General features: G+C 36.5%; 3 protein-coding genes across 3 annotated transcripts in view; all 3 read left to right on the forward strand.

Annotated features, from left to right (window-relative positions):
* Positions 1 to 3,851: 3,851 nt before the first annotated feature.
* LOC144641560 (microfibril-associated glycoprotein 4-like) lies at positions 3,852 to 5,534 on the forward strand. The gene is made up of 3 exons (XM_078500596.1): positions 3,852 to 4,317; positions 4,488 to 4,865; positions 5,234 to 5,534. The coding sequence occupies exons 1-3, from the start codon at positions 4,053 to 4,055 to the stop codon at positions 5,497 to 5,499; spliced, it is 909 nt and encodes a 302-aa protein (XP_078356722.1). The 5' UTR covers positions 3,852 to 4,052; the 3' UTR covers positions 5,500 to 5,534.
* Positions 5,535 to 15,321: 9,787 nt separating this feature from the next.
* On the forward strand, positions 15,322 to 17,394 carry LOC144641538 (microfibril-associated glycoprotein 4-like). Its single transcript, XM_078500550.1, has 3 exons — positions 15,322 to 15,999; positions 16,203 to 16,580; positions 17,066 to 17,394. The coding sequence occupies exons 1-3, from the start codon at positions 15,546 to 15,548 to the stop codon at positions 17,329 to 17,331; spliced, it is 1,098 nt and encodes a 365-aa protein (XP_078356676.1). The 5' UTR covers positions 15,322 to 15,545; the 3' UTR covers positions 17,332 to 17,394.
* Positions 15,707 to 25,899, forward strand: part of LOC144641562 (microfibril-associated glycoprotein 4-like) — a 29,501-nt gene continuing 19,308 nt past the window's right edge. Inside the window, exon 1 of the mRNA XM_078500599.1 lies at positions 15,707 to 15,742. The gene's annotated coding sequence lies outside the window, so the exon portion shown is untranslated. The remainder of the gene's footprint in view (positions 15,743 to 25,899) is intronic.

Genomic DNA, 25,899 nt, shown 5'->3' on the forward strand with positions numbered 1-25,899 from the left:
AAGTGAATTTGTATTAAATTGCTCATAAATTCCACAAGAGAAGACTATCCTGTATAAGTAATATCGAACCAAAACTCGGCATTGAACTTATCTGTGGTTTTACTGTGTAGCAGATTATTGTATCGAGCCTCCAAGGGAACCGAAAATTGGTTCAAAAAATCTAAGGTAAAATTGCAGAGTTCGACTGAGTGAAGCAAATCCAATGGATACGACTTTTGATTTGAGTTTATATCGGGAGGTTGAGAAGTTGAGTAGTTGAGAAAACGGGATTCTACTGTATACTGCTCTGAGTAACCAGACAGGAAAGCTGAACCTCTGGAATATTAGATGTGCTTGAGTTTTTATGGTGTTCATAGTCGCGAATAACGTTTAATGACGTTCAGCTTTATTATCTTTTGGAATAAAAAAAGAAATCGAATTTGTTTAGTGACTGTAATTAAATATTCCAAACAGGAAAAGGCGACGGGTTCGCTGACCTGTCATTGTTCGCCTTCTTGCATGTTATTGCTACATTTCTCTTCTTTACCGCAAAATAAACCGTGGCTCAGCTAAGCCATGACAGTAACAAAATTGAGTTTATAAGATATGGAAAGTCATCAAAGTCTTAACACCGTTTTATGGTTTTAACATCGAAATAATGATTTGAAATTTTCCCTAAGATGTTTACCAATAACACAGAAACATGAATCTTCGATACATTTTGAATAAAAAGTTCAAACAAAAGTTTATATTAATAATTCAGTTTCTAGAAATTGTTTGAGATTTTATAGTTTAAACGGCGTTCTTTAGTAGAATGGCAAAAAAACGTTTCGTTTTTTTCGATTTGTCAAGGCGCTGTTTTGCTTGAATTTTCCCTTTGAATAATTTTTTTTCATTTTGTAATAGTAAATAAAAGAGACACTTTTTTGTAAATCTTGACAGTCGAGGACCAAAGTTTAAAATCGAGATGAATCATTTTGACTACGTAATATTTGTACACAAAGAATGAAAGAAAGGCACCATATGCAATTTTATTTACAATGTTTCACGTTGATGAAATATGTAATAGATGTACTGCCGCGAAATATTCTGCACTGCAATCCTGGCGGAGAAATCAATTATTTCTCCTTTTCTATTTTTTACCATAAGGTATGTTAAACTGATGATCACATTATTCTGGTAGAGATGTAATTGTGCAAAAACAGACTGTAATTTCTGACGTGAACTGTGCCTTCTCGACATAAAACTTTTGCTAATCAGCTTGGATCAAGGTACATTACATGTAAACCATGTTAGACTGTTTACTCCAGACACACGGTGATCAGCCGTGAAAAGCAAAACCCCGGCCAGTTTGATTCATTTTGTATTGCCAAAAGATGAACAATTTTTCTGTAGTATTGTTTCTGTATTATTCCGAACACGAAAAGGCGACGAGTTGACTAAATCACTTTATTGTGCTTAAATAGTCATGTCCACTTTTAGGTTTTATTTGCTAGCTTGGAATAGCTTTCGTAAAACAAACTTTACTACACAATAAACTAAAATTTGACTTTTAAAAATGCTAGCAACTGCAGCAAGACGTCTAGGAAAAATATCGTTACTTTGTTTTAGCACAGAAATATTTTCAATTTTGCCCTGGATGTTTCTTACTAGCTACGCCTATTAAAACTTTGCCAGTAATTTTGAACCTACTGTCTTATGGAAAAGTTGCGATTTCTAGCAACAATGATGCCAAACTACTTTTAATTTAAATGTTCTTTTAATAAAGCGTAAACGCTCGCTTCGTTCAGTTTAAATTGTTTTCAAGTATTTTGTTTTCTGTTAGGACGACAAGCGTTAACTGCAGTAAACGAACTTGTTTATGTCTGAAAATATTGAAGGATTGTTTTGTTGCTCTCGTTAAGAATTTTGTTCTGATGGACCCTGACAAAATGACTTCCTTGGCTACAGGTCTCTGTTTTGTAAACAAAGCAGTAAGACCAAATAGCGAAATGGCCAACTAATCAGTCAAGGTTTTCAGACGTCATTATCTTTTCAACCGCTTTTGTCTTCCCCATGATCATGCAGAGAATCCACATCAATCGACATATTGCTTTTTAGTGAAAATCTGAAGTGTCTTTCGTTGAAAGACACGACGAGTTAAAACAACCTCTCATATGTTATTCCCTTTTTACTTTTTTGACTACGATATAAATATATATAATAGTTAATTAAAATTTTAGTTTCTTCGAGCGCCTTCAAATCATTACAAGTTAACTCAGTAACTCGGAGATATGAATCGCAGGATTTAAATATAATTATATCAAAATGTTATATCCTGGAAACATCACGTTCACTTGATTTGTCGCGCGGCTAAACATCCTCGGTATATTGGTTATTGCCAACAGAAAATTTTAACCCAAAAAATGCGAGAGTATAGAAACAAACTACTTTTTTCACTTTTACGATCAAACTAAGAATGACGATGGATATTAACGTGTCAGCTTTTCAATTTGTTTTACAAACTAAACGGATCATTATGTTTCTTGATGGAATGTATAACTCCAGCACGCATTCTGCTTTAAAGTGAATCAAAATGAATTTAAAATATTTGATATATCAGCATGCAGACTAATAAACCCGGTATTCAAGGTTAATTGTGAACCAATTACTGTCCGAAACTGCCTGTTTTAAGTAATAATATTCTCGGCTCAATAAACTGATCTTCAAGCAAATTCAAAATACAGTCATAAATAGTTGGACAGAATGAAACAAAACATTTCTGCTTCTCTGATTAGTAACTTCAGTTTCAAAGTCATTATGAGTAAACGCAATCTGTATTATCACATTTTTGACTGAACATTCTGATCATTTTGCGCATTTTGTTTTGAGCAAATAATTCTGAGCATATGGTGAATTTATCCGACGTGAATTTTCTTTGCATTGTAACAAACATCAATAACAACCAATTCAACCATTCAGTAGGATGAAGGAAAGACGGAACGCATGCAGCTCATGTGAGCTTTTAGCCACTAATGATTGTAAGCCATATCCTTAACCGCCAATCTTTTGAACTGACTGCTTTTTCCTGGTAGGCTCAAACATCCTCTGTCCACCGTAGCTCGCATCGATATAAAAGTGAGCCTTTCAGCACTAGCCATTTTCAGCATTTTCAAATATTCCATGTAAATCTTAATTTCAGCCTGAACTGGTCTTTATGTTCATTATTTCTAACACGTCATAGTTTGGCCTTAGTATATTAACCAGATGTATCATCTAGAAATTACAATTTCTCAAATAAAACTTTTAAGGACCAAAACCGAATCATTTTGGACACAGGTTACAATGAAGCGCACAGCAACTAACGCGCGTCCTTATTTCAAAAGGAAATTAAGAGCATACTCAGTGTTTGTTGTTTGTTTCAGTGTTGCCTTTTATTCGGCTTTGGAAAACCTCCATAAACTCCAGTGCGTTCAATATTTCGGGCGCTCACATTATAAATAATGAAGTTAGAGGAAACTTTGGATAACTCGAACAACCCCGCTAACTCGAACTAACTTCCATTTCCCTTGGACCCACTTTTCAGTCATTTTTACTCGGTTAACTCGAAAACCCCGCTAACTCGAACTGTTTTTCGTTTCGCTTCAGAGTTCGAGTTACTGGGGTTCAACTGTACTAAAAATCGGAGACGCTGTTCTTGTTAAGTTTTGAACGAAGTTTGACAAAGACTACGGGCGAGGTTTGAGCACTTTATTAACTTTAGCAACACATTTTCGAAGGAAAAGTAAAACTTTTTCGATCAAGTTTTAGATCGATGCTAAATCGTTTGTTACACGTAGGCAAATTAGGCAGGATATTTACATAAAGAGAAGTTTTTTCTTGTTGGTGGCATTGTTCTTTACAAAGCTGTCATCGTTTTTGCAGCTGTCAAAAGATCGTCCAATAAAAGATGCATCCGAAAACATGAAAATTGCCTTGCACCGAATTCAGTGACGCAAACACCTTGTTGTAATAAAGATGAGTCACATCCGCTTTTTCACCAGTCCGTGACACAGTTAACTACGGTTAAGTTGGGCTTTGATCAAATTCGCACAATGACTTGTGTTTCCTTGGGTTTTCTTTGCAGTTTGCTGTTCTTGATATTACATGTGACGAGTCAAACTTTAGCTAAGCCAGGAAATGGCGCTAATAGCACCCCAGTCAGTTCTACAGCCACAAAGCGTTGTAACAACGTGTACAACAGCTTCTATGCAGGGCCAAACAAGAAGATTGAAACTATCCTTCAAGATATGAAGAAACAACTCACTCAAGTGCAACATGACATAAACATCCTCAAAGGAAACAAGACGTCTGTAAAAGGTAAGATCAGGTCCGTCTGTTTGTGTTGAAGGGTTTTATTTAATTTCGATTATTCAAAAAAAAAATTCTGGGAGCAGAGTTAAACTACCGATTTCAGGAGTTGATGACAGTCGCTGTTGAGCAACTCCGCTGTAATATCAGACCCCAACTGATAATTTTTTGCTCGACAGCTATGAAGAACTGTGCTGAGCTGTACAAATCTGGTGAAAAAATCAGCGGTGTTTATACAATCGACCCTGATGGTTCAGGTGCCTTTGATGTGTTCTGTGATCAAACAACAGCCGGTGGGGGGTGGACAGTGTTCCAGAAGAGACTGGATGGCTCCGTTGATTTCTACCGCGGCTGGGTCGACTACAAACGAGGCTTTGGTAACCTGAATGGCGAGTTTTGGCTGGGTCTGGACAAGATAAACCGCTTAACGAAATCAAAGAAGAGACTTCGAGTAGATCTGGAAGACACTGCAGGCAAAACTGCTTACGCCGAGTACGACATGTTTGCAGTTACGAGCGAGAGGACTAAGTACAAGCTGAGCCTTGGAACTTACTCAGGTAAATTTTACCGATTGTTAAACAGTTTAATTGTCAAATTTATTTGTTGCTATTCCAGGTCATTTAAATATGATGACCTGCTTTTCGGAAAAATTTAAATTTGCGCTTAAAGCATTATCAAAATTCTTGAGTGGAATCAAAACGAGAAACACTGGAAATTCAATTTCTTAAGGGAGTAAACCTGAACACATGAAGACGATGACAAGCGAAGTCCTAGTAAGTCTAATTTCGGTTATTGCGTCAGTGGCTTTTTTAAAATAAATTAAAACAATATTTCAAACTGTTTGAAGCCTTTAGAATTGTAGGACTGCGTGTATTTAAGTCAGTTCTGCATCGTTTAAAATCAAATTCTCATTTTATGTTTTCAGGAACTGCTGGTGATTCTCTTTCTGGTCATCGTGGTTACTCCTTTTCAACCAAAGATCAGGATAATGATGACTGGTCCAGTGGTAACTGTGCTTTGAAATATAAAGGAGCCTGGTGGAACGAGAGCTGTTATCACTCCAACCTGAACGGTCTGTATCATCATGGCAAGCACTCGTCATATGCTGACGGTGTCAACTGGTATCACTGGAAAGGATGGTACTACTCCGCCAAGAGAGCTGAGATGAAAATCAGACCAGTGCACTTTTAAGAACTTTCTCTCTTGGCTTGTTTGCTGAGCAATGCAAATAATGCAAATAAGAGATTGGAAAAGAAATGTCAAGGTAACTGAGTGATTAAAAAACTGAAAAAGAAAACAAGTTTTGTCTTTATTTACTATTTCCACATTTCTCATGCTTCATTTTCCTCTTCTTTCCTTTGAACGCCTTTACCCAAAGGAATAATCAGTGTATTTCGCAACATTTCAAATGACTTTAGCTCCCTAAGTCTGGCGCAACATTTAAAAATGACACTTTCATGCAAAAATGTCTCCTTTTTGTGACTGATGACGTAATCAATGTGTTAAGCAACATAATGCGCCTGCGCCTGACTAACAGCGCGCTTAATCTCGTCCCAAGTGGCCGCCGGATCCTTTAAGTCGGTACCAATAATCGAAAATTCTGGGCTAGACTGAAAGCCCGTCAAAAACACGGCCAAATTTGATTGGCTGTTAAAAACTTGTTTCACCAGTTTAGTTTATTGAGAGACACCAACAATTTTCCAAGCGCCATTTATGGGACAAAACGAAGTTATCCAACACCGCCTGAGACGATTGGAAGTGAACTATCAATCGCGAGCTTGAAATATCGATTCTTCAATTTTGGTTGTGTGAATTTGCTGGTTCATCAAGGTCGTATAATCATCACCTGTTTGATCACGCTTGGAAATTTAAAGGATTAACACTTCCTTTAGACCTATAAAATCGTTCATTATTACATTATACATTATTACTTTTCCTGATAGTGATAGACCAAAACATCAATGTCCAGCACTGATTCATGTACAGTAAAAACAGGCATCGCCTGCAGAGATGTTTGAACCATGCAAGAAACACGCTCAGGCTGAAGGTTATACAGGCATTGTACATTGTAGTTATTATCATTTGCAAAGAGCTCACAGCTTGTTCTGAAAAACGTGCAATAGCATAGCATTAAGATTATTCCTTTGACGCCACTTGCACTCATCTCTTTAGTAAGTCAAGGCTCTTATTCAATGAGAGAAGAGACAGTGACAACAAGGTAAGGTATACCAATAGCAAAAATCTACATCTTTCTTCAAAAAGTTTTCTCCTCGTGCATGAAGGTCTGAATGGTGGAGTTTAAATAGCTGAGAAACTTGAAGAACTACGGCTGTGGTTTAATTGAACTGATAGCTGACAAATGACCAACAAATTAACTTACAAGAAAGAATTTAGTATCCCTCTTCAGACCAATTTTTACTACAGCTCCCTCTGTGTGCAAAAGAAAACATTAGCAAGCTAAGCAGTTATCAATCAGGTAGTCCAAAAAAGTTGCAGAACACGAGTAAGGGCTTAAGTCTCAACATTTAACAACAACAAAAACCTTTATTAAACGTGTCTGGGGTATTAAGCATTGCTGCTAATTGGGGACACACACAAAAAAAAGAAATTATAAATGTGAAAATAAATAAGTATATATTTAAAACGTTAATAAGTTTATATTAAAAATATTAATAGTAAATATTAAAGTCAGGTCAGGATAAACATAGGGGACAGTATTCACAATTATCCCCAAGCCAAGATGCTATGTCTCTTCTTCTTATAGTTTATAAAATCGAAAAATCGTCCATATTCTCTGGCTTCCGCCATCAGCAGAGAAGTCGACGCTCTGGGTTGTAAATTGACTTCTAAAGTGAGCTCTTAATAAGCTAGTTTACCATGCCTAGAAATCACTGTGTTCAGTGGTATTCTGTGTTTCTGGAATGTTGAATGTGTGTTGAACTTTAAAGGGATCTGTGCAGGAGCTCTGACCACCAACTATTTGTTCTAGTTCTAGGTAGTCCAGCTTTGTCAGAATAAAGACTGTGCTATCCCTGACAGTTGGCGTCTGCTCTCGATCTGGTATCGGGTCTCTTCTATCTATGCAAAGCCGCGTTCAGTGACTGTTATGAACAGGAGACTCTGTCTGATGTCAACCGAGGATTTTTTGCTAGGAGAACAGCCCATAATCTGAGGCTGCAGAAATCAGTCACTACGGCCTCCTGCTTTGAGTTGTTAGCAAGTAAGACGTTATTTTACGAGGGTTGCAAATTAGAACACGCCTCAAAATCGTTTCCACGTTCAACTTTCACCACAAGGCATGAGGTTCCAGTAGGCGAGGGAAAGACAAAATTAAACAAAAAAAATGTTTATCTAGCAGCACACCCACTCCATTGGGTTCTCGCAGTTCATGTTTAGTGATGATCTGGTTGAATGCCGCCAATCATTGGACGCAAGGAATTTTGCATTGGTTTACAGTGAGCATTTCGAACGTAGCTTTTTATCAGGCCAAGAAGACGAGGCAAAATGAGAGCACAAGCTAGTTTGAAAAGGAGTGGAAAGACAAAACTTCTGGTTCTGTTGTTCTGCTGCAACTTGTGTCATTCTCTTGCCTTTTCCTCGTTTTACACACAGAAGAAACACAATTTAAGACAGCCTACTTTCCACGCTTTTACACTAGCCGTTCTTGGCTGGTGACGTCATAGACTAGCACTCGTCTCAGGTCTCGCAAAAAATAAACCAGCGGCGAACGCCTTGAAACTGGGGTGAAGTGACAACTAAATACCTTGTACTCTCCTAATGTTTGATGAGTTAAATCGCTTTTGCTTAGTAATCTGATGAATTCTCAGTTGAAACTTTCATTATTAAACTTGGTACACCATAAAGATCGAAGCACATCAAACTTTGATAGATATTGGACTAATAAACACTGATAAAGTCATTTTAGCCGGAACTTTCATCAGTAAAAGCCGTTAATATTCCAGTTTTATTATCCAACTGCGCTTTGTGGAGTTCAAATAATGCGCGGAACGAGTTAAAAATATCTCGCGATATCTCTACTCCACAAACCAGGTTTAATGATATCTGTACTCTACAAGACCGGTTTAACAGCTTCCGTATTCCTCTGGAGAGCGCGAATGATTAAAAAACATTGGAAAGTCAGAAAACTGCGTTTGAAAAAATATGTTATTATACAGTGTAGTATAGTGCGTAGTATCGCTGTACATATTTACTGCAAAACTCGTAAAAATACACAGAGATACTACACAATAAAATGTCCGGAATAAGATATTTGTATTCCTGTCTCCCTAGTTAACTGATGAGCAGAAGGTATCAAATTTATTGAAGAGAAAGAAGACCTCAAACCGAAATAAACTGGCTATTCAGTGAATGATAAGGAATTCGGGATTGGAAAGCAAATGGATAGAAATCGACCTTTTTTGTAAAAATGTCACAACCGGCTGCAAGTAATCAAACACGTCTATGCTTGCTTTACGAAAAAAGGCAGAAATTTGAATAAAAACGTCTGCAAATTACTTTTCCCTAAGCGTCGCTAGCTTCAGGATACGATTTTTCCCGCAAAAAGCTGAAAGTCCAACAAGAGAAAACTTAATGCCGAATGAGATACAATCGAGTTTAGTCTTCAATTTCGAGTACTTTACCTTCAAGGGCCTACTTGAGTATCACATCCCTCGATGGAGTTACTTCTATCCGAATCAACGCAGGCAATACGCTTGGAATACAAACGTGCTGAATACTGGATGGAGTCTAGCTTCTGGGAAAAGGTAAGTCGGTCTTTTTAATAAATTGCAAAAACCGTCTTCCGATCAATCAAATTGGACAAAGTTGGTGATCTTCGTGAGGTACAAGTAAATTTGTATTAAATTGTTTATAAATTCCACAAGAGAAGACTATCCTGTATGAGTAATTCTGCACTCTGAAACAAACACACCAAAACACCTATCCTTTCTTTGGGTATGAAAGTTTATTGCTGACTATAAAAACCGTACCTATTTTAACTAGGTCAAAATAACACAATATCGAACCAAAACTCGGCCTGGAACTTATCTGTGGTTTTATTGAGTAGCGTCTTGAATAGCATAGCATATTATTGTATCGAATATCCAAGGGAACCACAAAAGTTGTTCGAAAAATCTATTCGACTAAGTTACTCAAATCCAGTGGACACGACTTTTGGTTAAGATCGGGAGGTCAAAAAATTAGGTAGTCGATGAAATCGGGATTCTACAAATACTGCTCTGAGTAACCAGACCGGAAAGCTGAACCTCTGAAATATTATATGTAATGTGCTTGAGTTTTAAGGGTGTTCATAGTCACGAAAAACGTTTAATGACGTTCAGCTTTATTATCTTTTGGAATAAAAAATATTCGTTAAACGACGGATGGTTTAGTTTGTACCATTGAGACAAGTTTTAAATATGTATATCGTTTTAAACATAGTCCATTGCATTTTTAGTTCATTGAGAGAATTGCCGCCGGAGGAAAAATATTTTTCATTATAAATACTCATATTAAGCATCAGAAATAAAAACGTAGAGTCTTATTTCCCACCGTCAAAAAGAAATCGATTTTTTTCAGTGGCTGTAATTAAATATCCCAAACAGGAAAAGGCGACGGGTTCGCTGGCCTGTCATTGTTCGCCTTCTTGCAATTAATTGTCTCATTTCTCTTCTTTGCCGCAAAAAAACTCGGCTAAGCCATGACAGTAGCAAATTCCGATTAAGTTTATAAAATATGGAAAGATAGCAAAGTCATAACACCGTTTTATGCTTTTAACATCGAAATAATGATTTGTAATTTTCTCTTAGATGTTTACAAAGGTGTTTGCATGAATTTCCTTCGATACATTTTTTTAATAAAAAGGTCAAACAAAAGTTTATTTATAATTCAGTTTCGAGAAATTGTTTGACATTTAATAGTTTAAGCGGCGTGCTATAGTAGAATGACTACAAAGCGTTTCGGTTTTTTTTTTTCGATTTGTCAAGACGCTGTTTTGCTTGAATTTTCCCTTTGAATAATTTTATCATTTTGTAATAGTAAATAAAAAAGACACTTGTTTTTTAAATCTTGACAGTCGAGGACCAAAGTTGAAAATCGAGAAAAATCATTTTGACTACGTAATATTTGTACACAAAGAATGAAAGGTAGACACGATGTGCAATTTTATTTACAATGTTTCAAAAATATTCTGCGTGCCCTGGCGGAGAAATCAACCCATCCAAAAAAATACTACACTGCAAAGTGTACAAAGAAACGACCCACAAATTTAGTAAATTAGGTTCTCACTCGCTGGTTTTTACTGTATTCCAAATGCAATACAGTAAAAACCCGCGTGTAAGAACCTACTTTTTTCAGAGTTTGGCAAAACAGGTTCTTGTATTGTGGGGTACTTATTGACAGTTTAGGCTAAGTAGGTTCTTAATTTCTACAGAGTAGAGATTGTTGTTGATTATCATAGTGACCACAGTATAAAATCTGGTCTGTTTTTTATTGTAAATATTTAATTAATGAAGTCATGTTGCCAAAAGTCCAACAACATTAATTGATCAATGATACAGTATGGTTTTTGGTAAAAAATATATATAAATTAAATAGTTAAACCCCACATATAAGACATACAAGAACCTGTTGGAATTTTGTTTGGCTAAACAGGTCCTTGTACTTTGGGGTATTAAAGAAGCAAATTTCTGCCAGAAGATTCTTAAATCTCTAGGTTCTTACACGCGGGTTTTACTGTATGTTTATCCGTTCTGATGTAAAATAAATTATTAAATTAACGAACGTACACTCAGATTTGTTTACAAGGACAAGAATAACCCATGATAACTTACTAAAACGCATCGGCTTGCAAAGCACACTAAAAGTAAGTCGTATCCAAGGCATGTTCACCTCAATAAATAGCTGCTTTCATGAGAAGGCACCCATCCCCATTGTGAATCTATTTAACGTTAAGGACACAAATTATAACTTAAGGGGCACACACACGTTCTCATTGCCCAAAGTAAGTAATATTAAGCATGGTTTAAGGTCTTCTCGCTACTTCGCTGCAAAGACATGGAATGCGTTGCCGGATTCGATTCCCGCTATGGCCGGCACAAGGGATTTTTTAAGAAGTATTCGTTATGTAACATTTTAATATTGTAATTACTGTAGTAATGTAGCTTTTAAAATTGTAATTTTTAAATTTTTAATTGTAAAATTTATTAGCTATTCATGAGGGTGCAAACCAATCCCAGCACTGTATTCAGATCACATGTACACAACTATAAACCCCAATACAAATCAAACAATAGAATTAACTTTTGATACAGACTCCTGCTCAGCTTATTAGTATTCATTAACTTTTGATACAGATCTCTACTGATTCGCATAACAAAACTTGGCATTCAATTTATTGTTTTCATTTCACAAGTAGAATAAAATATTCGCGGCCGATCTGTATGGCCGTTTACACTGGCTCGCCTATCGGCTCGCCATTGTAAACGCCCATACAGATCTCCCGCTCATATTTTATTTACTACTTATACATGCACTAATATATAGATAATAAAATTCTTAGCTTTTTTAAGATTTTTAACTTTTTAGATTGTTGGTTTTATTTTACCTTTCCTTTCGCTTTATTATTCATTTGTTTTCTTATTTGTGGGCTTCCTTTAAAGTAGCTTTTAACTAAGTGGAGTTCCACGTTAAATAAAGTTCTTATCTTATCTTATCTTATCTTATCTTATCTTATCTTATCTTATCTTATCTTATCTTATCTTATCTTATCTTATCTTATCTTATCTTATCTTATCTTATCTTATCTTATCTTATCTTATCTTATCTAAAGTTTTGCTGCTCTTTTTATTTCTATATATGAATCAAAGACCGAATCCTCCCGCGATGTTTCGGTATTGTCAAGTATTGCTTTCGGCCTACATAATTATGGTACATTTTACCTGCCCACTCAAAACTCAAAACTTTCAGGGCTTTAAGGTAGCAAAACAAAAACTTTCTCTACCAGTTTTTCTTATATTTTTCTACTTTTTTTTACCATAACTGAGATATGTTAAACTGATGATCACATTATTCTAGTAGATATATTTTTGTGCAAATACAGAATGTGAATTCTGACGTTTATTCAGTGTGCGTTTCCGACCTGAAACGTTTTGTCCATCAGCTTGGATCAAGGTACATTACATGTAAACAATGTTAGACTGTTTAGTCCAGACACTTGCTGATCGTGAACAGCAAAAATATATCATCGGCGAGTGTGATTCAATTTGCATTGCTCAAGGATAACAATTTTTCAGTAGCATAATTTGTTTAAAAGCTGTAATTAAATATTCCGAACACGAAAAAGGCAACGAGTTGACGGAATCACTTTATTTTCTTAAGTAGCAATGTCCGCCTTTAACTTTTCTCGCTAGCTTGGTAAAGCTTTCGCAAATTAAACTAAACTATACTATAAACTAAAATTTAACTTTTAAAAATGCCAGCAACTGCATAAAGTCGTCTAGGAGTAATATCGTTCCTTGGTTTTAGCGCAGAAATATTTTCGTCTCTTAGCTACGCATATAAAAACCTTGCCAGTAATTTTGAACCTACTGTCTTATGGAAAAGTTGCGATTTCTAGCAACAATGATGCCAAAGTATCTTGGTATATTTAAATGATCTTTCGATTTGCTCAGTAGAAATTGTTGTCAAATGTTTCGTTTTCTGTTAGGACTACAAGCGTTAACAATAAAGTAAACGAACTTGTTTTTGTCTGAAAATATTGAAGTATTGTTTTTTTGCTCTCGTTAGGGATTTTATTCTGGTGGACCTTGACAAAATGACATCCTTGGCTACAGGTCTCTGTATAGTAAACGAAGCAGTCAGTCCAAACTACGAAATGGCCCACTAATCAGTCAAGGTTTTCAGGCGTTATTATCTTTTCAACTGCTTTTGTCTTCCCCATAAGATGGATACTGTTAACGTGTTAGCTTTTCGCCATGAAATCTTGCTGAGAATCCCAACAATCAACATATTGCTTTGTAGTGAAAATATGTCTTTCGTTGAAAAATTGCCGTGTAAAGCCGCGACGAGTTTAGACAACCCCTTATATTTTATCCGCTTTTCACTTTTTCACTAGGATGTAAATATAATAGTTTATTAACATTTTAGCTTCTTCGAGCATTTTTTAAACCTTCACAAGTTAACTCGGAGCTATGAATCCGGCGCAAGATTTAATTTGCCGCGGGACTAAACATCCTCGGTATATCGGTATATTGGTTATTGCCAACAGCAAATTTAACCACTTAAATGGGAGAGTATAGAAACAAACTACTTTTTTATTATTATTTTTTTTTTTCAAACCTAAAATGACGATGGATACTATTAACGTGTTAGCTTTTCACTTGTCTTGCAAACTAAAAGGAACATTTTGTTTTCCTGATGGAATGAATATCTCCCCCACGCATCCTGCTGCAAAATGAATCAAAATAATAATAATAATAATAATAATAATAATAATAATAATAATAATAATAATGATAATAGGCATTTTTATAGCGCCTATCCAGGCCTGCTCTAGGCGCTTTACAAATCTATAAAAAATTCGTTAAACTTAGCTGAATAAATCTTAAAAATTAAAAATGTACATTAAAAGTAATAAAAAGTAAAAATCGCTAAGAGTAATAAGTTTTTTTTAAAAGATAAGTTTTGAGTTTTCATGAGCGGATAAAAAGAGGTAGACTGTTCCAGAGTTCAGGCGACGAAACAGCAAAAGCCCGAGACCCATACGACTTAAGGTGAAATTTGACAGGGTTAAGGCGTGAAGAGTGTGATGATCGGAGGGTTCTTGAAGGTTGGTAGTGCGTTAACAAATCTTGAATGTAGATGGGAGATTGTTGATGGAGAGTTTTGAAGGTAAGTAGCAGAATCTTAAATTTAATGCGTTCAGAAACAGGAAGCCAGTGTAGTTCTTTCAATATCGGAGTGATGTGGTCGTATTTTCGGGAACAGGTGATAAGTCGAGCAGCGGCGTTCTGAACAGACTGGAGCTTTTTTAAGGCATACTTCGGCACATTGTATAAAAGAGAGTTGCAGTGGTCGAGTTTGGAAGACACAAAAGCATGGACCAAGATCTCGGTTGTTTTCGTGAAAAATGAATCAGAAAAAACTGATATATCAGCAAGCACGCTAACACACTCGGCATTCAAAGTAATTTTTGAGCCAATTACTGTCAGAAACTGCCTGTTTTAAGTATTAATATTCTCGGCTCAATAAACTGATAAACAAGGAAATTCAAAATACAGTCATCAGTTGGACATTTAAAGAAGGTAAAGAATGAAACAAAACTAATTTCTCTTTCTCTCAGTAACTTCAGTTTCAAAGTCATTATGAGTAAACGCAATCTGTAATCACTTCTTTGACTCAGCATTTTGCTTGTTTCGTTTTGAGCAATTCTGAGCACTTAGTAGTGGATTTATCCGACGTGAATTTTTTTTGCATTGTAAAAGACATCAATAACAAACCATTCAGACATCAATAATATAACCATCCAGTAGGATGAAGGAAAGACGGGATGCATGCAGCTCATCTGATCTTTTAGCCACTAATGATTGTAGGCCATGTCCTTAGCCGCCAAACTTTGAACTGACTGCTTTTGTACGGTACGGGAAGCTCAAACATCCTCTTTACACCATAGTTTGCATCGATATAAAAGCGAGCCTTTCAGTACTAGCCATTTTCAGCATTTTCAAATATTCTATGGCAAATCTTGATTTCAGCCTAAAATGGTCTACGTGTTCATTATTTCTAACACGTCATATTTTGGCCTTAGTATATTAACTAAAAGTATTATCTGACGATTACAATTTTTCAAATAAATCTGCCAAATACCTTAACCGAAACATTTTGGACACAGCGGGGTTACAATCAAGCGTAAGGCAACTAGTGCGGGTCCTTATTTCAAAAGAAAATTAAACGGATGCTCAGAGTTTGGCCTTCTTGCCTTTTATTTGGCTTTGAAAAACTTTTTATAAACTCAAGGGTGTTCAATATTTCGTATGCTCACATATAGTAAATAATGAAGTGAAAGGAAACTTTGGGGTAACTCAAAGGAGTAAACTGATGCAAATATAACACGTTGTGCTTATAAAGGATATTATACTATTCACTTTATTAACGCATTTTCGAAGGATAAATAAATTTCGATCGAATTTTAGATCCATAAATCTTTTGTTACATGCATATGTAGGCAAATAGAAGTCAGAATGTTTTTTCTTGTTGGTACCGTTGTTCTTTACACAGCTGTTATCATTTTAGCAGCTGTCAAAAGATCGTCCAATAACAGATGCACTCGAAAACATGAAAATTGTCTTGCGCCGAACTCAGTGACGCAAACATCTTGTACTAAAGATGAGTCACATCCGCTTTTTCGCCAGTCCGTGACACAGTTAACTACGGTTAAGTTGGACTTTGATCAAATTCGCACAATGACTTGTGTTTCCTCGAATTTTCGTTGCAGTTTGCTGTTCTTGGCGTTGTTTGTGATGAGTCAAACTTTAGCTAAGCCAGGAAATAGCGCTAAAGGCACCCCATGCAATTCTGCAGCTACAAAGCGTTGTAGCAAGAAGCTTGAAACTGTCGTTCAAGAAATGAAGAAACAACTTACTCAAGTGGAAGACTGCATCAACATCCTCAAAGGGAACAAGCCGCCTCAAAAACGTAATTACAAATCTGTTTCGGTGCTGAGTAGTCTATTTTTTCCTATATATGGCAAAATTTAAGAAATAGCGATTGTTGTGTCTGCAAAAATTGATTTTCAGTTTCGATAGCACACTTCGGTCAAAATAGAGTAATTAGGTTCAAACTTAATGCAGCGATAACAAGGAGACTCGCCAGTTTTTTTTTTTTTTTTTGTTCAACAGCTAAGAACTGTGCTGAGTTGCACAAATCCGGTCAAAGAATCAGCGGTGTTTATACAATCGACCCTGATGGTTCAGGAGCCTTTGATGTGTTCTGTGACCAAACAACAGCCGGTGGGGGGTGGACAGTGTTCCAGAAGAGACTGGACGGCTCCGTTGATTTCTACCGCGGCTGGGCCGACTACAAACGTGGCTTCGGTAACCTGAATGGAGAGTTTTGGCTGGGACTGGAGAAGTTAAACCGCCTGACAAAAACAACAAAGAACGGCCTTCGAGTAGAACTTGAAGACACTGCAGGCAAAACTGCTTACGCCGAGTACAACATGTTTGCAGTTACAAGCGAGAGGACTAAGTACCAGCTGAGCCTTGGAACTTACTCAGGTATGTAAATTGTTTAAGTCACGGCTTGCTTTCAGTGTTTATAATTATAATAACAATAATACAGATAATAATAATAATAAACATCATCATCATCATCATAATCATAATTATGATTATAATTAGTTATAAAAATAATTACAATAATAATATTTATAATAATAATATTTATAATAATAATTACATTTCTATGGAGCATTTTCTTATACTCAATGCGTTTAACAACACTTTGCTGGGGGATTTAATCCTCGTTTAAGAAGTCGGATGAAATGTCACTGCAAAAGAAAGAATTGAATACCTTTACGACATTTCGTTTTGTTTGTTGGAAGGTTTGGGAATAAAATTGTTTACCACTTATAAATTTATTTCCTTTTTATTTTAGCAACTTTATAAGCTTTTGCGTTGCATTCCTTTTGGGTCAGTAACACACTGTACAATACTTTAAAAAAAAATGCTTGAAGTGACCAAATTCTCGTGTTTCATTTCAGGAACGGCCGGTGACTCACTTTCTTTTCATCGTGGTGGCTCCTTTACAACCAAAGATCAGGATAATTACATCAATCCCAATGGTAACTGCGCTTTGGACCGCAAAGGAGCCTGGTGGTACAGGTGGTGTCACCACTCTAACCTGAACGGCCGGTATCATCACGGGAAACACTCCACACACGCTGATGGTGTCAACTGGAAAACTTGGAAAGGATATGACTACTCTGCCAAGAGAGTTGAGATGAAAATTAGACCAGTGCACTTTTAAGACTTTTTGGTGTCTGTCACAATAGAAGCAAGAGTTTCGAAAACAAATGCCAAAGTGACTATTGAAGGTCATTAAAAAGCAAAGAAAAAAATAACTTTTGTCACTTTTTTATTATATAGGGTAACCGGTTTTCTCCACTAACCGCCCCGCCCCCTTCCCTCCTCGACGTTATATCGAATCTTTTTCCAATCCTCTGTGTCCTTAGTTCTCTATGTCGCACGTTTTCTTTGTCTCTTGGTGATCTGCTTGAATTTAGCTTTATTTGGGAGAATTTGTATAGAGTGTACAATGCCTCTGTAGCAGTCAGTTCCTTATTCCCTTCATGTCAGTTCCGTGGCACTGCATGCCTGCCTTAATGGTTATATGCTGTAAGCTTTCGGGTAGGAGGAGAGGGTAGGGAAGCCATCATTTACTTTGTTCTTAGTCAGTTTGACTCTCTTTTTTTAAAAAAAAAATCTCGAGTTTTCGAAGTCTGTGTGTAGAAACCAATCCGTAGGCCCAGTATACCGCGATTATGTATTACTCTACCGTGTATATTAAGTCACCTTTTTGCGGGTTTTATGCATATTGTTTCTTCACGGAAAGATTCGTTTATATCTAAGAAGCTACGTTCGTTTGTCGTCCTTCGTTTCGCCGCGTGTCCAAATCGTCAGGTACATATCGTTTCCTTCGTTTGTCTTCTAGTATTTCCTTTGTTGTATGCTGTTATTTCTGTTCTTACTGTAATATATTTCTTTATTTATGTCCTAGAAATCACTGGTAATTAAGTGACGTCCACAAGAATAAATTTACGTTGAATTTTTAGTTATATTGCTGGTGCGTTAGCTACACTCTGTTTAAACTCTCTCTGCCTCTACGTCTTTATAACTCTAGGTCTTAAGCTTTCTATGATATACCTTGGCCATTTGGTCTGCGGTTCTTCTTATCTTGGCCTTTAGGTCTCTAGGTCTCTACCTCTATGGGTCCTTGTCTCTGTGTGGTATGTTCTCTGCCATATAATCTTTACGTTTCTTTCGCCTTGTACTGTCGCCTAATGTCTTTGGTTCTTTGCATGATTTTCTAGATCCCTGGTTGTCTGGTTTTCTAGGATTTTGATTTTCTAGGTCTCAAGGTGGGGGGGGTTCTGGGTATGTGTTTCTCTTGGTCTTTAGTTCTATTTTGGTCTACAGTTCTCTTGCTGGCTTTCTAAATAACCATACCAAGCTCGGTGGATTTTTATGTCCCTGAGCCTTTGGGTCACTGGGTTTATGGTTACATATGCCTCTATGCAGGGGACAGTGCCGTTTGACTGTTCTTCTTCAGAGCCCTTCCTCAAACAGAGCGGAGTGAAGCAGGGATGTGTACTCGCACCAACGGAATATTCTTCTCCTTGGTATTGACGTACGCTTTCAGGGAATCTGACGACGGAGTATACATTTACTCGTGATCTGATGGCAAGCTCTTTAACCTTGCTCGCCTCAGAGCTAGGACCAAAGTTCGTCAGGTACTGATCCATGAGCTCCTGTACATGTTTGCTGATGACATGATGCTGCCCTCACATCTCACGCAGAAGCTGGTCACCAGAGGCTTATCAACTCTTTTGCACATGCTTGCAAAGAGTGTGACCTCGCCATCAGTTCAAAGAAGACGAAAGTCATGAGTTAAGACGTCAGTGAAGTTCGCAATAGCAGCATTTGCGACCACATCGTGCAAGTGCTAGATGATGTACAACAGCCAAAATACGTTTTGCATCCGGAGATAAAAATGAGCGTAAAAGGTGAAATCGCCGTTTTAAAATGAAAGAAAAAAACGTTAAAATCCATCATTTTTAAAAAAATTACAGGAATTATATAACTATTTGTCGTCACGGCTCTGCAAATTAAATTCAGTCATCAGTTGGAATATATTTTTAAATAAAGAAAGAAACGGAACGAACTGGGTTATCTTAAGGTGATTCCACGGAATTGCATTGCGCATCCTTGCTGCGCATAAGTTTTCGCGCCATTTAGCGCGCGCACGAGCGCGCGCGCTCACAGAACACTACGAGATTCCCTTCAGGCCAAGCTCGGTTGGGAAATAAATAGTTGTTTTCTCTTAAACGAGCACGGTGACCCCCATTTTTAATGCATAAATTTAAATGTCATACGGTTGTCTACAATATATCGCGATTTAAAGAAAAGTTTAAAATTCTACATTGAGATATTTTAATTTTAATGCCGTAAAAAACACGTTTTTAGGTAGTGCCGTTAACGTGCGCACGAAGCAAAATCTTTAATTTCTTTAATTATCTTAATTCCTGTACAATAAGAATAGTGTTTAATATAAGATCAAAGTCTATTTTGTTGAATTAGACTTATACTTAAATGCAAAAATGCTTTTTTCTAGAAACAATAGTTCCCCATTCGGATTACTAGGGTTGCTAATATATACCTCGCGGGTCGTATATTTACTATAATCCCCATCCATTTTACACAAAAACTAGCACGGTGACCCCCATTTTTTATTTCATATTTTTAATGCTCATAACATAATTATAACCTAGACCAAGTTACAGAAAATTTTCAATACTCCTTCTATTTTAGTGGAATCACCTTAACGGACGTGATTACAGATGTTAAAAAATAATCTTCCAATTTTTTAATTCTCAAACCAAATGCAGTGAAAATATTATTAAAAAACGCCATCACAGCTCCAAAGTAATAAAAACATTTTTTGTGGCCTTTTTGTGTGTGCTCAGACAAAGACAGAAATTTGAATGAAAATGTGACACATCTGTCGGCTGCCTTAATCTCTTATCCACAGTAGCTTCTTATGAGCTCGAGACTTTTCTTGCGGAAAGGTGCAAGCAAGAACGGAGAGAGATACAGGGAATTACACTCACATGGCACTGCTCCTTCAAGAGACTTCTTCTCAATATCACTGCATATTCATTGTTTTTCAGGGTTTGTGACTGTCTAAACTTAGACAAGGTGTTTTAAACCGCTTCTGGCAAATGATTTACAACACGGACCTAAAGGCTCGTGCGAAAGGTAAACCAGTCTCACTGATTTCCAAGATGTTCACTGCACGTAATAAAATTGCGTATTCAGTGTGGGTCGAATTCAGTGGTTGTGTTTGTGAACTTCACTGAGGTAAATTGTTTCGATCTTCAAACTAAATTCACTTTTTGCCACTAACATGTTATTTCAATTATTGTCAGCTATCTCGTCTGAGTTACTCTTCTTTTGTTTCTTCGAAGTATCCACCAGAAAGCTGTCGATTTTATTAAGTCTGGAAAAAGGAAATATGTTGAATGATAGGTCACGGAGACTACCTTATTATAGGAAATTAACGATAAATGTTATTAACGCGAATTTCAAAAATTCGCGTTAATTTTATGAATGTTAACTTTTTTACTATAAGCATTTGACCAGAACTTTTCCTAAATTCGCGTTAATTTTATTACGCGTACATTTTGTTCGCGTTGTTAAAATGCCTCGTTATATTCCTATAATAAGGTAATTTAGTCGCCGTCTTTGAGATATGTTTCCAAACGCTGTCGAAATTATTTTTTTTCTTGGTGAACTTCAATTATCAGACACTAGGTACAAATCTTCAGTTTGGTCATTAGCTTCAATCCAAACGCGTAAACAAGGTTAGACTGTTTACTCCGGACACTCGGTGATCAGTCGTGAACAGCAAAAAAACACCGGCGAGTGTGATTCAATTTGCATTGTCAAAGGATAAACAATTTAACAGTTCCATTGTTTGAAAGCCGTGATTAAATATTCCAAACACGAAAAGGCGACGAGTTGTGCTCAGTAGTTATGTCCACGTTTAAGTTTTTTCGCTAGCTTGGTATCGCATTCTTAAAATGAACTTTACTACACTTAATTTAAAATTTATTTTTTGAAAATGTCAGGAACAGAAGCAAGTCGCCTAGGATTAATACCGTTTTTTAGCTCATTCTCCAGAATGAGTAATAGAGTGATACAGATGTTGACGGAAGTCTGCGTGTACAAAAATTGTGTGGACGGAAGTGATACAGATGTTGACGGAAGTCTGCGTGTACAAAAATTGTGTGGACGGAAGTGATACAGATGTTGACGGAAGTGTGCGTGTACAAAAACTGTGTGGACGGAAGTGATACAGATGTTGGCGGAAGTGTGCGTGTACAAAAATTGTGTGGACGGAAGTGATACAGATGTTGACGGAAGTGTGCGTGTACAAATATTGTGTGGACGGAAGTGATACAGATGTTGACGGAAGTCTGCGTGTACAAAAAATGTGTGGACGGAAGTTGTAGAACGGAAGTAATTTTATATGCTACCTCTGCCCCCTTAGTAACGCCAAAAATAACTTCAGTGAAGCTCAGATGCAAATGTGAAAAGAAATGAAATCATTGTATAGTGTAATAAATAAATTAACATCAAATCACATTTCGGAACTTTTAAAAAGGGAAACGTGTATCACAAAGTCGAAATGTTGACAACCTGGGGGTTTATTTTATCATGTGCTGACACACGTAATCAAGGTTCATTTTAACGTGCGCTGTTACACGCAATGAAGTTCCGCCAGGCAGTTGGAAGTAAATTTAATACGCTACCCCTCTCCTATTGTTGAGATTCTACATCTACATTTAATTTGGTCGGTAAAAATCTAGAGATATCACGCCAAGATTTCTTCATGGAACTTATTTTTAACTTTTACTATGGAGTTACGCTTGCCATATGACTCGTCTAAATAAACGTTTATAAAGCTCACTGATAAAAACACGACATCCGAGCAGCACGTTTTTGTTTTCTGTCACGTCATCTCATTTCCCGTGACTCACGTCATCCGTTTCAGTACACGACGTGTTCGTGTGCATCTTTCTCTCAAATTTCATTCGCTGCTCAATCCATGAACAATGATTGTCACTGCCCGGTAGATGCGTGCTGACAGAAAGGTTATTCAAAACGCAATTCAGTAATTTAAAACGGTAACAAATATTCATTTCATTTCTTTTCACATGTGTATCTGAACTTCCTGGAAGATGTGAACTATTTACACACTATCCAACCAGAAGAAAGCTCGTAACCACAATGTCCACACGTTTTAGCAGTAAAAACATGTTCTTCAAATATCGATATTATATTTGTCAAGAAGACGAAAAGCTTTGCAGTTTAATTACACAATAGAAATACCAAACGACTGCGATCCTTCTAAGATCGATTAAAACGATGTATTGGTGAAAAATATTGTGAACAGTGTGAAAGCCCTTTCCGTGTTTAATTGTTATGTAAATATTCTAGCTTTTCTGTCTATGTTGTTGTTGACTTTGTACATTTTCCATCAATAATAGCGCTAAGAAGAGCAAACAAGACAGGATGTCTTCGGATGTCTCGTGTTTGCTGGCACGAAGGGTAAAGGAATGTGTATGCATGCAAAAAACTTGACTGTTTCGCAATTCCTCCCCGCGTAATACTGATTCTCGACCTAGGATCTTCTCTTCTTATCATTTATAGCTTTATTATGCTTATCGTACCGCGATCCGGAAACGAAATACTATTTCTTTTTTTAAATAACTGCTTGTGGACTTTTACGTAGCGGGGAATGGGGCCATGTAAAATTACTTCCGGCTGCCTCAATGGACTTGATCGCTTGTGTCAGCGCGTGTTAAAATACGTGAAAATACGTTTAGGGTCCCTAAGGTCTAAACAGCTCGGCAACTTGATTCACGTTGCACCATTTTTAGAAGTTGTGAAATTGTGATTTCATTTCTTTTCACATGCGTATCTCATTTTGACTTTACAGGGGACTGTACTTGACTTTTAAGTGGACTGTACCAGTACATTTTCATTACCCACCACCACTCCCAAACCCTACCCCCCCCCCCCCCGAAAAAGGCAGAAGAATGAGCTGGCTCTAAGTGCCCTTTGATTGGTTTTAGCGCAGAAATTATGTTAATTTTGCCTGGGGCGTTTCTCAGCTACGCATATTAAAACTCTGTCAGTTATTTTGAGTCTAATGGAAAAGTTGCGATTTCTAGCAACAATTATGCCTAACTACCTTTTTCTATTTTAATGTTCTTTTAAAGAAGCGTGAACGCTCGCTTTGCTCAGTTTCAAATGTTTTTCAAATATTTTGTTTTCTGTCAGGGCGACAAGTGTTAAACAAGAAGTTCCGTTATAAAAGGGGCCTGGCCTGGCCATTCTCACGCCCAGTTGTCAGTCAATCATCAAAGCGTAAACAACTGGCAAACAACCTGCGTATTTTCCACAACTGTTACTGATAAAATGTGTTTCATTTTCGCTAGGAATATTCTGTTAAACGTTAGGAAGTTATTTTTCATATTTTTGTCAATAATATATCTTGGTTTCATGAGATTTCAAAGCATGTTCAGCTTGAAGGATGCTCGGCACCACAACGTGCCACGAATGCAAAAGTACAAATTTACATTTCGCACCCGAGAAGTGTGAAATGTGAGAGGTGCCATCCCTTTTATAGCGGAACTTCTTGTTTAAACAGTAACCGAACTTTATTATTATGTTTATAGATTTTGACAAAAGCGGACCTGAAGTGATAATGTCTCAAAATATTGAAGTATTGTTTTGTTTAATTCTTATTATTAAAAATCACTTTTAGGAATTACGTTCTGGTGGACGTCCCCGAAAAAAAGGACCTCTTAAGCTATGGTCTCTGTGTTGTTAACAATAGCAGTCATTCCAAAGATTACGTCGACATTACGAAATGGCCCCCTAATCAGGCAAGGTTTTTAGACATTATTTTTTCAACCGCTTTTGTCTTCCCCAAATTTATCTGCAGAGAATCCACATCAATCGACGTATAGCTTGTTTGTGAAAATCTGTGTTTCGTTCGAAATTTGTCGTGTATTTGAAATTGTATTAGTTAAGTTTAATTTTTTTTTGTCGCGCATACTACTCTTTCAACTGGTAGGCGGCCGGCGTTAAAAATAAGCGTGTATTCAAAGATCGATCAAACGCGGTCCTTCGTTAAATGAAGCAAATGATACTCAAGGTGCGTTTGATAGCAAAATCCAAAAAATTGCTGAAACTTTCTGCGAAGTAAGAGTATAAGTAAAGAGTTAAGAGTCAAATTAAAGTTGAAACATCAATATTCTTATAATTAAATAGATAGTTTACAATTTAGTTTACAATTTACAAATCAAATCAGCAAAAGGTCATATTAAATATGCTCAATATGACAACAAGGAAAATGACGGAACGAGCCGACTGCAGGTTGTTTTGGCAAAGAATAATATGTGAAAAGATATCAGTTTTACTAGTTTTATTTTCGGAAGCAAATGCGGCAAAAATGCTATGTTCAATTTTTATTGAATAACTATTTTTAAAATAGCCATTATAAAAGATAACCAAACCCCCTTATTTTTATTTTAGTTGCCTTTCCAGGGACAATTTTCCACAATTTAATCATTCTTTGAATTTTTGCACTTGAAGAACTTTAAATTCAGGACAGTATAGCTTCGAAACTACTTTTGTTTTATGTACGGAAGTTAAAAACGTTGCGTCTTTGGTATTTGGAGTATATTTCATGAAAACCAACTATTTTTAATTGCTGGGGACTCTCGGTGAACATGAACAACAATATTACAAAATTTAATGTCTTTATGCCTGCCGTGGTGCACGTTTATAAAATATTTCAACATATAAGAATTAAATTCGGCGAGTGTGATTGAATTTGTATTGCAAAAAGATAAAGAAGTTTTTCAATAGTGTTCACACAGTACAAAAGATCGAATTAAAAATTCCAAACATGAAAAACACCGTTTTATAGTTTTAGCACAGGACGTTTTTATACCGCTCGCACTAAAACTCGGCAGTTTATTGTCTTTATTATTATTAGTCTCCGTTCAGTTTCAATGATCGTCTTCAGCGAAAATTACACTTTCTAGCAATCTATATTATTGACTGTTATTCGTATTATGTCAGTAGCGGCGTCAAAGCTCAGTAAGTTGTGTTAAATATTTTTAAAATTATTATATTTTGTCCGTTCAACGCTCGGGAGTTATATGCCATAGGCAATTGTTTACAGGGGTTTTAGACCTTAACAGCGGAGACCGGAATTGAAAATTTACAGTGGAATGTCAAAAATAGTGTTTCAACGATATTCAAATTATCTTAACTCGCTTGAAAGTCGATATTAAATTATATTCTGCATGGACTATTTTCGTTCAATTTCCATTTAGAGAACTCGACGAAATGGGTTGTCAATGTATATTTTCAGTTGTTCTAAACAATAAAGCAGTCGTCGTTGAAATGTTTTCTAACTCTCAAAACTCATAGTTGTTTAAGGTTTTCAAACAAAGTTTCAAAAGCGTTCAAGTTGAACGAAAAGCTTTCTTCTAGAAGTTAACTCAAATCTATGAATCGCTGGATTTTTTTGTCAAAAGATTGAGAGGATCATTATGTACTCTTGATAAAATGTAAAGGTCCCGAACGCATCCTGCTTCAGAGCGAATCAAAACGATTCAGAAATAACTGATATATCAACATGCAGGCCAACACACTCGGCATTCAAAGTAATTTTTGAACCAATTTCTGTCAGAAACTGCCTGTTTCAAGTATTAATATTCTCGGCTCAATAAAC

Source organism: Oculina patagonica, chromosome 2 (genome assembly GCF_052425735.1).
Source record: "Oculina patagonica isolate OP01 chromosome 2, crgOcupat, whole genome shotgun sequence".
Taxonomy (NCBI): domain Eukaryota; kingdom Metazoa; phylum Cnidaria; class Anthozoa; order Scleractinia; family Oculinidae; genus Oculina; species Oculina patagonica.